This window comes from Peromyscus maniculatus, chromosome 6 (assembly GCF_049852395.1).
Source record: "Peromyscus maniculatus bairdii isolate BWxNUB_F1_BW_parent chromosome 6, HU_Pman_BW_mat_3.1, whole genome shotgun sequence".
In the NCBI taxonomy this organism is placed as follows: Eukaryota; Metazoa; Chordata; class Mammalia; order Rodentia; family Cricetidae; genus Peromyscus; species Peromyscus maniculatus.
This window is the reverse complement of record NC_134857.1, coordinates 96080209-96095884: the sequence shown is the minus strand read 5'-3', so window position 1 is coordinate 96095884 and position 15676 is coordinate 96080209. Positions and strand designations below refer to the sequence as shown.

Sequence of the window (15676 nt, the reverse complement as noted above, 5' to 3'; positions counted from 1 at the left end):
TAGCCAGGGGTGTGTGCGTGTCCCCCTCCTTTGTGAGGTAAGTAGGGAAACGCAACATGTCCTCTTATTTCCCTCAGTAAATATTTGGTTCAATGAATGTGAATAAGAATAAATGAACACATGCATGAACAAATGAATGAGGAAACAAACTAGGAGTTAAGCAAAAGGCTGGGGCCTGTAACTGCAAGAGTTGAAGTACTTCTGCATCTTCTCACCTTGACTGAGCGCCTCAGACTTCTCTTTTGTTTCTCTAAAGCACACCTGTTTTAGCACATGTGACGAAGGAAGAGAGAAAACTACCTGGAACATCGCTGCTTTTGGTTGTGTCAATCAATAATCATTGTTAGAGGAGACAGAAGACAATGGCCATAAACAGGCAGCAAGGATTTGAAATTGACACAAAGAAAATTGTTCTTGCTACTGAGAAACGAGGCTTTAGGCTACTTGAGTTAACAACAGGAATCTTAAAAGATTATAGATCATTTTCTTGATGAGCTCCCAAGCTTCTTTGTTTAATTCAAGCATGTAATTAGAGACATTTATTTATTATCTATTTTGTACCAGTTGCCAAGGTGACACTGATGAACAATAAATGTATAGATCCAGGCCGGGCGGCAGGGGCACACGCCTTGAATCCCAGCACTCGGGAGGCAGAGCCAGGCAGATTTCTGTGAGTTCGAGGCCAGCCTGGTCTACAGAGTGAGATCCAGGAAAGGCGCAAAGCTACACAGAAAAATAAACCCTGTCTCGAAAAACCAAAAAAAAAAAAAAAAAACCAAAAAAAAAAAAAAAAAAACCCCACCAACAATCCAATACTATTATAGATACAGATGCTGAGAATCAAAAGTCAAAATGAGCAGCCCAGGATACAATTTTAGGCTGTAATTATATCCAAGTGTAAGGTATGGAAGTCTAGAAACCAGATCTAGCCCAAGGTAGGGTTGGAGACCTCCCTGAGAGCCATGATCTTTGAGCTGAGGTCAGAAGGTATCCGGAGACACCCGAAGTAGAGGAAGAAGAGGCACAGACAGCAGCAAAGGCAGAGACAGGTTCTGGGGAGGTCACGCGTGGCCAGATGTGAACTGCCCAGAGAAGGCGGCTGTGGCTGGGCACACCGTGAGTGGACCAGGAGGAAGGAAGCTGAGATGCAGGTGAGGCCATCCACCAACGGGCTACAGTCCTGTTGAGGATTTCAACTTTACCCTGAGGACAGTTAGGCAGTCAGGTGGGAGATGTGCTTTTAAGAAACACCCCAGCTGCTGGGCGGTGGTGGCACACGCCTTTAATCCCAGCACTCGGGAGGCGGAGGCAGGCGGATCTTTGTGAGTTCGAGGCCAGCCTGGTCTACCAAGTGAGTTCCAGGAAAGGCGCAAAGCTACACAAAGAAACCCTGTCTCGAAAAAAAAAAAAAAATAAAAAAAAATAAAAAAAAAAAAAAAGAAAGAAAAAGAAACACCCCAGCTTCAGAGAAGAAAACCGGAAAGAATGGCTGGGAATGGTCACGTCACTGGAACTGGGAGACCCTAAGAGGGAAAAACAGGGCACAAGTGGAAATGAGGGATGGTGGGAGGTGTATTTTTTTTTAACCTAGGATGCCAGAAGGCTAGATAATTATTACTAGTGATTTTGGTGTAGGAGAAAGATTCAAGATTCCCTCCCTCCCTCCCTCCCTTCCTCCCTCCCTCCCTTCCTCCCTCCCTCCTCCCTCCTTCTCTCTAAGCTGAAGCTATCCTTGAACTCACTGTGCTCATTCTGTAGCTAAGGATGACCTTGAATTTCAGGTGTTCCCTGCCATGCACAACTTTATTAAGTGCTTGGGATCTGATCCAGGGCTCGTGCATTTTAGGCAAGAATTCTACCAACAGTGTTACATCCCCAGCCTGGAGGATTTTTTTCTTACATAGTGAATTTGAGTCACCTAAATGGAAAGATGGTTATGTTATTTACAAAAAAATTTTTAGGCAGAGTTGTTGTTGTTGTTGTTTTGAGACAAGATCTTACTGTTTAGTCTAAGCGGGCCGCAAACTCACAGAAATCCTTCAGCCTCAGCTCCCAGGTACTGGGACTACAGGCACATGCCACGGCACCTGGCTGCTGTACTGTTTTGGAGTTCCTAGACGTTGTGCTAGAGCGATGGATTGAGGGCCACTGTGTAGACGTAATTTCTGTAGATGACTCTGAGTAGGATTGGTGTCCTCTCCACCTACAGTATCAGCACCAGCTGAGAGCTTTAGAAATGCAGGGCCTCAGGCCCTGTCCCAGACGTTCTGATTCAGAAACTCCACATGGCCTATCTGCCTGTTTTTGAGGAGCCACCCAGGTAATACTGATGCACGTTTAAAGTCTAGACAGAGGGTCTGCAGTGACAAGAACTGGGGCCTGGACTGGCATTGCTGAGGTCTCCCTTCAGAGCATAACTTTGCAAGGGGGTTTGGGGATTAATGGTAGAGAAGTAAAATGAACACTTGGGGATCCTGAGAAAAGAGTATTTAAAGGAGAGGATGACTTCTTGGTGAGATGATGCTCACAGAATGTTCTGTGGATTTTGAGGAAGCAAGTAAATCCAGAGACACGAGGCAGATGAGTGGTTGCCAAGGGCCTGGGAGAGGAGGAGTGATTGCGGACGGATGTTTCTTTTGGGTGTGGTAAGAACGTTCTGGACTGAATGGCAAGGGGATTGTACTATGCGCACACTAGAAACCACTGGAAAGATAAAGACAGTATTTAGTGATCTTATTTTTAAGAGATCAAGTGGTAGCTGAAGGACCATATGGAACCAAGCAAGTTTTGGATGCCTGGCTCTTTTTAAAAGATGATGGAGACCTGAAAATATTTAAATTTTGTTGGCAAGGAGGGTGATATGGAAAGAAAAGAGAGAATCCAAAGCCCTGAGTAATGGACTTCAGAGCAGGAAGGGACTTTTGAGCAGAGCCCGGGTGCTTTCCAAACTCCCGAAGTCTTTTTTGTTTTATAACACAGCTAAAACTCATTCTTGGCATGGGCTTTTCCACCTCCGGTCTGCGGGTCTCACTAGGCACCTGTTCTATTTGCAAACAGCTCTTACTGTTTCACTGTTCTGAGGGGTTGATGAATATCCACGGGGAAGCTTGGTTTCTTTAATGGGAAGTAACATTGCTCCTGTGGGGGTCAAACCTTTCAACGTCTTCAGTGAAGTTCAAATCTCCTTCGAGTCAATCTCACCTCTAGAAGGACCCAGTGTGGCCACCTCTCCAGCCCTCCAAGGATTTTTCCATCAATTACTTAGCATTCATTTTTCTTGGTTTTCTAATTCATTTCCTATTTATCTATCTGATTTCTAGTTTAAAGACCACCCCCACCCTACCACCCCCTGTCTGGCTTCATTTTGGAGAAAGGAAACCTTTAAAGAGAGTTGACGGGACATGGTGGATGTATGTGTCCTACCTTCACTGGTGCGTGTGTGTGTGTGTGTGTGTGTGTGTGTGTGTGTGTGTGTGTGTGTGTGTGTGTTCACTTTGGCCATCACTTCCCTGTTTACTGTCCTGCAACTGTGTCTGAGCCAGATGCCCCTAATCAGCCCCTCCTCTCTTGAACAGTCTGGCGACAGGACTTGGGATCCTGTTCTGTTAGCTAGCAGTCATGAGACTGTGCACTAATGCATCTAAGCCACTTAGCTGGCACAGTAGGCTCTCAAGGCTTGACATCTGTCCTGGGCTGGGGGATAGACTTGATATTTGCTTTCCTTGTTCTCTTTCAGTTTGAAAACCTTTTTTTTTTTTTTTTTTAGCCTGCAATGATAGCATTGTGTACCAGCCCTGTGCGTGGCATGGTAACTTTCCTCTCACCAAGAGCTTGCTTGCCAGTCATAGGTGGGGGCCGTGAAAGTACAAGAGATGTCATGAGAATCTCAACACTCTCTTGCAGATATTCAGGCAGCCTGGGCCAGGTGTCTTCTCCAGTACCTCATGTTTATGTCCTCGTTCAAGTGCGTCTAGGGGTAGAGATAGACTTGGGGTATAAGGACCTCCAAGTCTCTCTTTCTTTCTCTGCATGCGTGAGTTACTGCTTGTGTGTGAGCATGTGTGTGGAGGCCAGAGGACAACCATGGGTGTCCTTCCCCAGGGACTAGTCACTTTTTTTTTTGACAGAGACTCTCACTGGCCTGGAACATGCAAGGGAGGCGGGGCTAGCTGGTTAGCAGTCCCCGAGGACTCCAGCTCTCCTGGTGCCCATTTCTGTCTCCCTAGTGCTGGGATAAAAGTACACCACCATACCACACCAGGCTTAAAAAAAAAAAAAATGGATTCTAGGAGTCCAGTCCAGGTCCTCAAATTCACAAGGCAAGCACCTTCTCACCTGGGCTGTCTCCCCAGCCCTTAGTCTTATTTTATTTTATATTTTAGAACTTGAAACACTCAAAGCAGCAGCTCTAAGCCTAGATTTACCAAGAGAATTCAGAGTCAGGGAATCTGGTTGAGAACAGCATTGTGTTTTTGTTTTCACTCTCCTAGTTGCTGAGATTAGATTCAGTTGCAAATGTTGGAAGGTAGAGTAGAGCCAATGGTGTGGCTGTCGCAGTAACAACCACAGACAGACATGTCATTGTCACATTACTGCTGTATCTTAGGATATTATCTATACTTACACAAATCTGAGCATGGTGGGGGCGGCCAGGGAGCTTATTGGTGCCAGGCAAGCACACTCACACTGCCACACCCCCTCACCCATTAGAAAGCACTCATCAAGGTATTACAAATTATGTTTTTATATTTTGGTTAACTTTGTTTAAATTTAACTGAGTCCCCTTCCTGGTAATCCTGTACTTACCTTATATACCAAATAGTACTACATGGAAGAATGAGTTTGTAGACATTCTCCGATCACTGGTCAAGGGGTTGCTAAGATGCTAGCTTCAGAATAAAGCCCTCTTATTCTAAAGAGACGGGTGTGTGCAAAGGAATCTACATTCCTCTAAAGTGGTAGGCCATCTCAGATCTCAGACCTTTTCAAGGTAGCTGGAAAGGGAACTGTTTTGTTTGGACCGGTGAATTTAGGTGGCGTTTAAAAAAAAACAACACAAACAGAATCAAGAAAGCCCCCGTGGAAGTCTGGTTAGGCCTTCCCGTTCACACGGGCTAACACAGAAGTGTGAGGCCTTAAGAGACATTTCTGTTAAGCTGTGGTAAGTCACTGTTTTCCCGTGATGCTATCGGATACTGAAGCCTCGGGGTGAAGCATTTGCTTTTTAACTCACAGCTCGGATGCCACAGGGTCAAGCTCCCTTGGATAGCTGGTGATATAACGCTTGGCCTTATATTAATTATGTGTGAAAGGCAGGGTTCTCCTGGCACCCTCCCGGGATGCTGCCCTTGAGCCAACCTTGTCTGGGACATCTGTGCCAGGCACAGTTCCTGACAGCCCTTTTCTTGGGTCAGCAGTGGGGCCCAGCGGAGAGACTGAGAAACTCAGGGTCAAGTTTCGTGCTGTGGACACCTTGGAAGTCCCAGGACCAGTTCTTGCTTAGCTGACCTGAACTTGATACTTTAGTTTTAGGTTGCCTGAAACAGACCCGTTAAGCTGCTCTACAAAACAGCCTGGAGCCCTCAATTTTCAGTACAATAGGTTTAAGTATTATTTTTAATTCGAAACATTGTTTTGGTCTGAACAGATGGCTCAGTGGCTAAGAACCTACATTGTTCTTGTAGAATACTCAAATTCAGTTCCCAGCACTCGCCTCAGGTAGCTCACAACTGCCTATAATGTCAGCATTAGAGGATGCCTCCGTCCTTTTCAGGCACACACACACACACACACACACACACACACACACACACACACACACGCATCACAATAAATATTAAATAAATAATTTTGGCCTGGTTCCTAGTCTTTTGTTTTTGGAGGCAAGGTTTCTGTATAGCCCTGACTGTCCTGGAACTCACTCTGTAGACCAGGCTTGCCTCAAACTCACAGAGATCCACCTGCCTCTGCCTCCCGAGTGCTGGGATTAAAGGTGTGCACCACCACTGCCTGGTGGTTCCCCAGTCTTTTTGAGAGCTCTCTATAGTGCATTCAGAGCTCTTATTGATTCTAGTAAACTGAGTGAATTGTTAGGAAGATCATTTTCTTTCTTCTTTGCAGTGGAGGGATGACATATATGTATTTAAATAACTAGTAGGTTCTGTTGGACTGCATATGTTGGCCCAGAGCTTTGTACCTTTTTAAAAAGGCTTGGATTCACTGGTTTCTGACAGGAGGTTGTTCCTCCGCCGCCGGAATGCTTATATAGTCATGCCTGCTTCACTTGATGAAACAGCCCAGTTTGTCATTATTAAGAGTAGTCATGACCCAAGTGTCCTGAGACACACCCTGTGATCTCAGTTCTCGGGAAACAGAAACAGGAGGATGGCTACAAGTTTGAGGCCAGCCTGGTCTATGCAGTAGTTCCTGGCCAGCTTGGAGTATATAACAAGACTGTGTTACTTTCCACTCCCCGCAAAGTAATAGTGGCCGTAATATTGAAGTGCTCCCACTGTGCCAGGCACTAGACAGAGGACCTCACGTGATTTTTGTGACATCTGATAGCCAATCCTGTGGGTGATAGCTACTGTCGTTATCTTCATTTTCTCTACAGGGGTACCAAGCTTCCAGTAGGTCAAGGAACTCATTCGAGCCTATACCCATGGCACACAGGGTGGAAATACGAATGAAGGCTCAGGCTCTTGATCTGCTGCCAAGTCCAGCCGGCACGCCCACCTGACTTAGTATTTATTATTTGAGAATCTGGATGCGTGTTTCTAATGCCGTTTATTTGTGTTTGTAGGGACGCATCCTTTGGAAATTGCACTTACAACCTCACCATCCTTGACTGTTTACAAGGAATCCGAAAGGTAATGCTATCATCCCTCTTTCCCCGAAGCTGGGAAAGGAGTAATTGTCAGCACACTTGCCTGTTGGAAAGATCTAGAGTCAGTAAGCAGAAGGCCATTCACTTCCTGAATAATTGATTTGTAAAATACAGTCAGCCCTCAGTTTCTGTGCTTTTTTTTTTTTTTTTTTAGTTAAAAGATTTATTTTTTTTGTTCTTTGAAAAATCCATGCATGTATATAATGTACTTTTGTCATTGTTATAGCCCGTTAATCTCTTTCTCCCCCTACCTCACCCCTGCTTTGGTTCTTTATTCACAAATCCAGCCAACCTCCAGATTGAAAATATGTGGACGTGGAGCACCCACTTGTGTGTTGACGGGGACAGGAAAGTGGAGGGCAGTGGGGGAGGGGTGGAAGAGAGAGACTACCCTTCCTCATTTAAGCCATTTGTACCCTGAGACAAATGGACTCTCCGGCTGCTGCTGTGACCGTGGCATGGCTCCATCCCCCATTTGTCTTATTTTCAAGCTAGCTCTTAGTGGGAGGGGCGTGAGGTTATCTAAGCCATGCTGTCAGTGGTCGGCAGTGCGCCAGACCGAACTGAATCATAAAGTCTGGGGGTGGGACCCTGTGGCCTGTGTTTGAACAATACCTCCGGGTGACTGATGCACTGCAAAGTTAGTTAATTAAGCATGGTTATTTAATTATTTAGGGATCTAATGGAAAAGTTAAGCAATGTTGGGCACAGGTTTAATTTGCAGCCCGAGAAGCTGTACAGGCTGTACTATGAATTCTGTAGAGGGCTCAGAGGACACAGCGACATAGTGAACGGACAGCTGGCCTTTGCCAGTCAGAAATGTGGCTTTCCGTGACCTGTTCAGTTATGAATTTCGAAGCAGTATTCTAGCTCAAGTTTTTGTTTTCTGATGTAACATAAAATGGACTCTCACTGTTTTGAGAGAATCAGTGTAGATATGCCATCTAGTCAATGTGTCTGTTTATGACTTTACTACTTCACTCTTAAGCGATTTTATTTTAAAGAATAGGTTATTTGTATTACATGCATGCGGTGCCTGTAGAGGTCAGGAGAGGGCGTTGCAACCCCTGCAACTAGAGCTACAGAGGCTTATGAGCTGCAATATGCATGCTGGAAACCCATCCTGGGTCCTATGCAAGAGCGACAAATACTCTTCTTAACTGCCAAGCCATTTCTCCAGCCCCTTAAGTAATTTTAAACTCTCAAAACCTTTAAAGTCGTTAAAATAAAACAACAACAACAACAACCATGGAAACATTCAACCCCACTCTTCCCAATAGTATAGCCCAAATGTTCATCCATGAACAGCAGTCTAGAGCTTTATGGACAGGTTACCCAACATACAAGCCATCATTAAAACATTTAGGAAACATGCCTGAGGGAAGAGCACATTTATGGTCCCGGCTATTATTATTTTGCCTCTCCTTCCATCTGACCGAGGCTGTTCCTTTTGTAGTGCTTATGGAATTCACACAGTTCCCTCTGGACCGACTCTGCTCCCTATTATGGGATCTGGCGTCTCAATATAGAAATTTATGACATCCTTCCTGCCCTACAGGAAAGGTGTGGCTTTATTCATTAATAAAGGCTTTTCTAAACATAGTCTTTTCTCATGTTGGGGTGTTCCCAAGTACAAATGGTGTTCTAAAAGGCTCTGAGAGAGACACATGTGCCCAAGTAGGACCCCTTGCTTAAGGTGACACATGCAGGTCTATTTTTATGGCACGGAGTGCATTTCCTTGGGGGATGTATATGGAGCATGGTCATATTTTTGCCTTTTAAGGGTGTTTTTCAGACTTTGATATATTGCCGTTACCACAACACCTTGTCCATGTGTTGTGTAAACATGCAGGGAAAACTCATAGTTTAAAGATAAAGGCAAAACAGTATATTTTTGAGTGTTCTCAGGAATTAACAGCGTGTATGGATGAACTAGTTATTTATTTATTTTAACTAAATTAATTAATTAATTAATATTATTTTTGAAGTAGAGTCTGCCTCTCTATGTAGTCTTGGCTGGCCTGGAACTTGCTATGTATACCAGGCTGGTCTTGAATTCACAGAGGATTAAATGCATTTCCACCATGCCCCGCCTAATTTTTTTCTTTTGCCTAATTAGCTTTTTGAAAGTTGAAGTAATAATAATTTATAGAATGTGTCCCATTTATTTTGTAGGAATTATTCAGCTGGTTATTGTTGCCAGAATTTAGTATATATAAGAACCATCAGGAGCCGAGCGGTGGTGGCACATGCCTTTAATCCCAGCACTCAGGAGGCAGAGCCAGGTGGATCTTTGTGAGTTCAAGGCCAACCTAGTCTACAGAGTGAGTTCCAGGACAGGCACCAAAACTACACAGAGAAAACCTGTCTCGAACAAACAAACAAACAAACAACCATCAGGAAAACATGTCAAAAACTGCCTTTTAAGGGAGGGTATCTTTCAGACTGATGTATTGCCACTATCATAACAACTTGTCCTATGAATAAGCAGCTGACAACCACATAGTTTCGAGATAAAGGGGGAAGTGGATGGTTGAACTTTCTTTGGAATGAATAGGGTGTGTATCCTGAGCCTGGGGATGCATGCAGCTCAGCTGGTAGCATGCCTGTCCATGGTTATGGTGCTACATACCCGTGGTCCCAGCACTCAGGAGTGGGAGGCAGGATGATCAGTGTTTTAACGTCATCCTCAGCCAGTTCAAGGCCAGCCTAGGCTATTCGAGACTGTCTAAATAAGTAAATCAATAACTTGGAGAAGCTGAGTTTGTGCCCTGGTCCCAGAGAAGGCACCCAGGAGCCTATTTTATAAGCAGTCTTGGTGTTTCTGGTTTAGAAGATCCGAGTTCCACATTTTGCAATGCATGCTCGTCTCCACGTACTGCAGCTTGGCTTACTGACTTCTTTGTCTATTTTTAATGACTTGATCATGTAACTTTTAAATGTACCTGTGGTTTTATATTCGGCTGTTATCTCTATAGCTTCCTGGCTTATTTAAAAAAAAAAAAGACTTCTATGTTCCTGAAAATTTTAGTTATGAACAAGCTAGCTAATTTAAAAGAGTTTTGTCACTGCTTAAAAAAAGTATGAAATATTTCTTTTGTTAAAAAGGTCCATTCTTCCTTCTAAATTATAAGAGCAGATGGTATATACTTATATTAGCCAAAACTATCACTAGAAAGCAAATACCTCCAAAGTAGAGCTTTAGGAATTTAGGGCTTTAAGTAAAAGTGCCTTTTTCTGTAAATATTACTTTCTGATAGAAGGAAGGTAAGTTTTTCTAAGAAGAACTGATTTCGCTCCTAGATGAGAAGTTGATTACTGTCATATATTCTGTCCTAAGTCTATAGATTTGGCTATAGCTTTTCTAGTACGTTCCATTTTATATATGTTATTAGTTTTGCATATAGGACTGACATAAATTGGCAAAGAAGCACCTTTTGGAGGCACATTTTCATATTTCCTAGAGTGTTTAGTTTCGGTGTTCTAAGGGACTCTGGAGATGTGGTAAAAAGTTAAAGTCTGAGACTCTTGCATTGAGGTTGGTGGGACCATTTTGTGTTTAGACATCCCAGAGATGATGAGCAGATTTTCACTAGTGTTGTGTGCAGAAAACTAATTCACTTCTACTTTTAGGGATTACAGCATGGATTTTTTGACTTTGAGACATTTGATGTGGATGAATATGAACATTATGAGGTTTGTACACTTAATTTTTTGTGGAATATAATTTCATGTTGGTTAAATATTTTTAAAAAATCTAACACTATTACCTTTTAAATAAAAACCATTTACCATTTTTTTAAAAAAATAGTGGTCAGCTTTGGTTATTATGAGGTCATCAAATTTTAATTTAGAGAAGCACTCTATCTATCTATCTATCTATCTATCTATCTATCTATCTATCTATCTATCTATCTATCTATCATCTGTCTACCTACCTGCCTATCTATCTACCTATCTATAGTCTACCTACTTACCTACCAACCTATATATTCATTCTCTTCTCAAACTTTATTGACAATCTCTTTGTTCCTTTAGATAGGTAATTTTGAAATGTAGTTTGGTAGTGAAATTCTAAATTACCTTTACATTAAAAATAAGGTCTCATTTAAAGCAAAATTAGGTTTTTGTAATACTTCTGGTGTTATGCATTTGATTTTGAAATACCATTGCATGCACTCAGTTCTAACACTTGGCTGTTCTTTCCCCCAGGGCACCATTGTGAACTCTGTTCTTTCCCCCAGGGAACCCACCATTGTGAACTCTATTCTTTCTACCAGGGCATCATCATGAACTCTGTTCTTTCCCCCAGGGCTTCATCGTGAACTCTGCCTACTCAGTGATGCGTAGTGTTTAGGGATGCTTGTCTATTCTGGGGGTGCCATACAGTGGTTCTGAGGAACACTTTGGAGTAGGATGAGGAGAGGTCCAGAATCAGTTAACGTTTTCTGTGAGCTGAGGAGCCTGTGGGATGTGAGGAAGACCAACATGGCTTGAGTGTAGCTCATCAGTTGGGTTTTTTCCAGAACCATCTATTACATTTCTCTCCCTAGCATGTGAAGTAGACTTCCTATTTTGGGCTGGTGTCCAGATCATGCCTCTTTGAATATCTTGCTTGTGTGTAAAATGTGCCCTGTGTTTGAAGATACACTCTTCATCTTTCATTCAAACCTGGTCTTTTGATCCATTCATCTGTGCTAATGGAAGGGCATCCTGCTGCTCACCCAGGCTCAAGACTAGAATCCCCTCCCCACCTTTCACCCCATCGCAGTCTTGTGAGGGTTGCGTTCCCAAGGCTGGTCCCAGAGGATGCATTTCACCCCATTTCGCTCTCTCTGTCATTCCTTTGCCCCGGGTCAGAACTCTTTCCCTTGGACGGCTAACGTTGCCCTCTGTCTGAGTGCTGGTCCCTTCTCAGGCTTCTTCCACAAGCCTATCGGGATGATCTTAAAACAGCGCTCCATCTTGTCTTGTTCCGGGCCCTGAAGTGGGATGAATGTCCCACTCTCTCACCTCTGCCAAGCTCTGGCTGCCTCTGGAGCCTCACTGCCATTCCTTGGTGGACTCAGTCCTGTCCCAGTCCTCCGGAGACAACCGTTTCTCAGATGTCTCTGCCCTGGCTGAGCAGTTCTCCATCGTTCTTACCTCCTCCTCTTCATTTCATGTGCGTGCAGAGTCTGTGGAGACCAGAGCGCTCTTCTGGAATCCCGTCCCCTTAGTCCCACCCTTCACAACTTGTGCCTGTTTTTCTGACATCAAGGCTGTTTACATACAACCTTAACTTCCTTACTGGGCTGCAAATTCCCTGTAGATGGGACATGGCTTAATGGAAAAAACGTATTCTGTGTTCTTGTATAGAAATCCTTAAGTTCAGAAACATCTATGTCTATCCAAGTTTAGCACAATTTGTTAAAATTTGAGACTGTTGTTCAAATGTGTATATGTGTGTGTGTGTGTGTGTGTGTGTGTGTGTGTGTGTGTGTGTGCCTGTGTCTATGTGTTTGTGTGTGTGACTGTGTGTGTATGGCATTTTTGGTACTGGCAGAAGAATCTTTTAATTTTAGAAAGAAAGAAAGACAGGAAGGAAGGAAGGAAAGAAACTCCAGAAAACTAGAAATAAAGGGCAGTGCATTTATAATGGACAAGACTGGTTGAAGCATATATATCACTTATGTAGTCATTTTATAAAGTGAATTGGCCTATAGTTCTTTCTATAATTTATTTTTTTAAAGGACACATAAGAGTGCTTATAGTTTGCTACTTCTTCGTAAAAGTAAAACAAGACCTAGGAAGGCTCCTCCATATCTCGTGTGTGTGTGTGTGTGTGTGTGTGTGTGTGTGTGTGTGTGTATGCATATAGCTATGGTGTGAGTTGAGGTATTTTACTTTGAAGCTAATGAAGCATGTATTTCATAACCCTCTCACTTACATAGGTGTCTTTTAAGGTCGTAGACCTAATTGTGTGTCAATAATTTTATCCTCTTATAATGAACCTCTGAATAAAGTAAGTTCTAGGTGCTCATCCCCAAAGACCCCCAGGGCCTGGATCTCTGTCCTACGTGTATGAGCACGGAGGACATACCTAATTAAATGCTAACGACATTTCACTGGAAAGAGTGGGTTCAGGCGTGGGGGTGGAGAAAGGGAAGGAGGCACAAACACTACCACCCAGAGAAAAACAGAACACCACAAAACCCTAGCTGAAGCTCCCTCCGCTGCCACATGCTGATGCTGCAACAACTCTTGATAACCTTGTTCACAGATGCCATGCTGTGTGAGTCTCACAAAGCAGCCACCCCTGCAATGAACCTGCTAACAATGGGGTCTCCTGCTGTCACCCGAGTGAATAGAACCCAGGCAGTAGGAGCTGAGCGGGGGATTTGGGCGACTGTCTAGAAAGATTTTTTTTTTTTTTTTTTTTTTTTTTTGTCAAATGTCTTTTTCGTACATGGAACATCTGTCCCATCACGTATCTAATCAAACGGCAGGTCACAAATTAAAGTGTGGTTGGCAGGCAGTTCATAATGTTTGCTTAATGAATAATCGAAGAAAAGGCCACTTTTGCGATGGTCTGTGGCCCAGGCACTCCTTGTTATTTGCCCTGCTTCAGGGAGCCTGGTCATTTGGTGAACGGTGAAATAGCCAGGTTTGTGTCCTTCATTTCGTCCTGCAAAGCCAGTATTCCAGGGAAGGACTTGTAGATTTCAAAGTAAAATTGTATTGTTGACAGCAATTGTGAGACTCATTGGGAATGATTTGGGGATATTCAGGATGAGTCTTTTCATAGGCACTTTTTTCTTTTTATTGAAAATAGATTTTTTTTAAAAAAATGCAGGTGGTGGCACACAGAGAAACCCTGTCTTGAAAAACAAAAAACAAAACAAAGCAAAACAAAACAAAAAAAAAAAAAAAAGAAAAAAGGGAAAAAAGGAAATAGATTCCTCCCTTCCCCTCACATAACATATCATGATTACGATTTCCCCTTCCTCTATCCCTCCCCACCCCTCCCGTCTCCTCTCCTATCTGGAGCCCCTTTCTGTCTCTCATTAGAGAACAAACAGGGCAGATGAGAGGGCTCAGCAGGTAAAGGCACTTGCCACCAAGCCTGAGGACCTGGGTTCAATCACCAGGACCCACATGGTGTGGAGAATCCTCGTCATCCTCTGACATCCATACCTGTGCTCAGCATGCACATGCACATGCGCTCTCTCTCTCTCTCTCTTTCTCTCTCTCTCTCTCTCTCTCTCTCTCTCTCTCTCTCTCTCTCTCTCTCTCTCTCACACACACACACACACACACACACACACACACACACACACAAAGAAAACAAACAGGCTTCCAAGGGATAATAATAAAATAATATAAAATAAAATATAAGGTAAAAGAAAAACTCACATCAGGATAGGACAAAACAAACAAACTCAAGGAAAAGAGCCCAAGAAAAGGCATAAGAAACAGATATAGATGCAGAGACCTACTGGGATACAGAATTGGGAATCCCATGAGAACATTCAACTGGAGGCCATAATATATGCTTGAAGGCCCTGTAGCATAAAATGAGAGAAGAAAAAAGTATGTATAAATAAAATGGAATAAAATAAAAATAGAAAATAAGATAAAATTAAAAGAAAGAGACAGAGGGGGAGAGAGAGAGAGAGAGAGAGAGAGAGAGAGAGAGAGAGAGAGAGACAGAGACAGAGACAGAGACAGAGACAGGGAGAGAGAGGGAAGGAACCTCCAAAGGTGCTGTTAAGTTCATTTTTTGTTGACTGTCTACTGCTGGGCATGTAGCCTACTGTCTTAGTTAGGGTTTTTTGGTTTTTTCTTTGGTGTTTTTCAAGATAGGGTTTCTCAGGGGGTAGTTTTGGTGCCTGTTCTGGATCTCGCTCTGTAGAACTCACAGAGATCCGCCTGCCTCTCTCTCCCGAGTGCTGGGATTAAAGGCCTTGAGCCACCACTGCCCAGCTTCTAGTTAGGATTTCTATTGCTGTGAAGAGACACCATGACCATGGTAACTCTTACACAGGAAACATTTATTTGGGGCTTAGTCCATTATTATCATGGTGGATGACAAGCAGGTAGACATGGTGCTGGAGAAGGAGCTGAGAGTTCTTGATCTGCAGGCAAGAGGAAGTGAACTGTGACACTGGGTGTAGCTTAAGCGTAGGAACCCTCAAAGCCCACCTCCTACAGTCATACTTCCTCCAACAAGGCCACACCTCCTGATAGTGCCACAACCTATGGGGGCCATTTTCTTTCAAACTACCACACCTACCCTTAGGACTAGTTTGCTTACCCAGTGAGACTCCCTTGCAGAAAACTAAATTTTCATTTGCAAGTAGTTATCAGTTGGAGATTGCTTCTGGATTAGGGATGAGGGCTTGTGTCCACTTCTTTTAGTTCTAGGACCCCCTATCTGGGACAGACCCATGCAGGCCCTGTGCATGCCGCCTCAGTCTCTGTGAGGTCATATGTTGATTTCGAGGGCCTTGTTTTCTTGGTCCTCTGGCTTTTTTCGTCCCCTCTGGCTCTGGCACACTTTCCACTGGAGTGTGCCACAGTCTCTCACTTTCTGCCTCTTGTCTGTCTGTGGGTTTCTGTATGTGTTCCAGTATGCTGCAGGAGGAAGCTTCTCTGATGATTTCTGAACAAGGCACTTATCTACTTATCTATAGCAGAATGTCATTAGGTATTATTTCATTGCTACTTTTTTTTTTTTAAAAGAACAGTAGTATTTGGTTTTTTCCTAGGTCCCTGGGATATCTAGTGTCAGGTTCTTAATCATCCAAG

The 15676-nt window shown here is 43.5% G+C and overlaps 1 protein-coding gene and 1 long non-coding RNA gene across 9 annotated transcripts in view; both read left to right on the top strand.

Moving 5' to 3' along the window:
• The window catches only part of Cdc14a (cell division cycle 14A), a 176904-nt gene that overhangs the window by 79607 nt on the left and 81621 nt on the right, over positions 1–15676 (top strand). For 7 of the 8 annotated variants that reach the window (XM_076574866.1, XM_076574865.1, XM_015996533.3 and 4 more), the window contains 2 exons: positions 6803–6869; positions 10520–10582. In XM_076574866.1, the coding sequence (XP_076430981.1) occupies positions 6803–6869; positions 10520–10582 (130 nt within the window). Of the gene's footprint in view, positions 1–5138; positions 5162–6802; positions 6870–10519; positions 10583–15676 lie in introns of those variants that run through there. The other variant, XM_076574867.1, reaches the window with a different exon arrangement.
• On the top strand, positions 9000–9282 carry LOC143273962 (uncharacterized). Its single transcript, XR_013052321.1, has 2 exons — positions 9000–9128; positions 9162–9282. It is a non-coding gene; the product is annotated as an uncharacterized LOC143273962 (long non-coding RNA).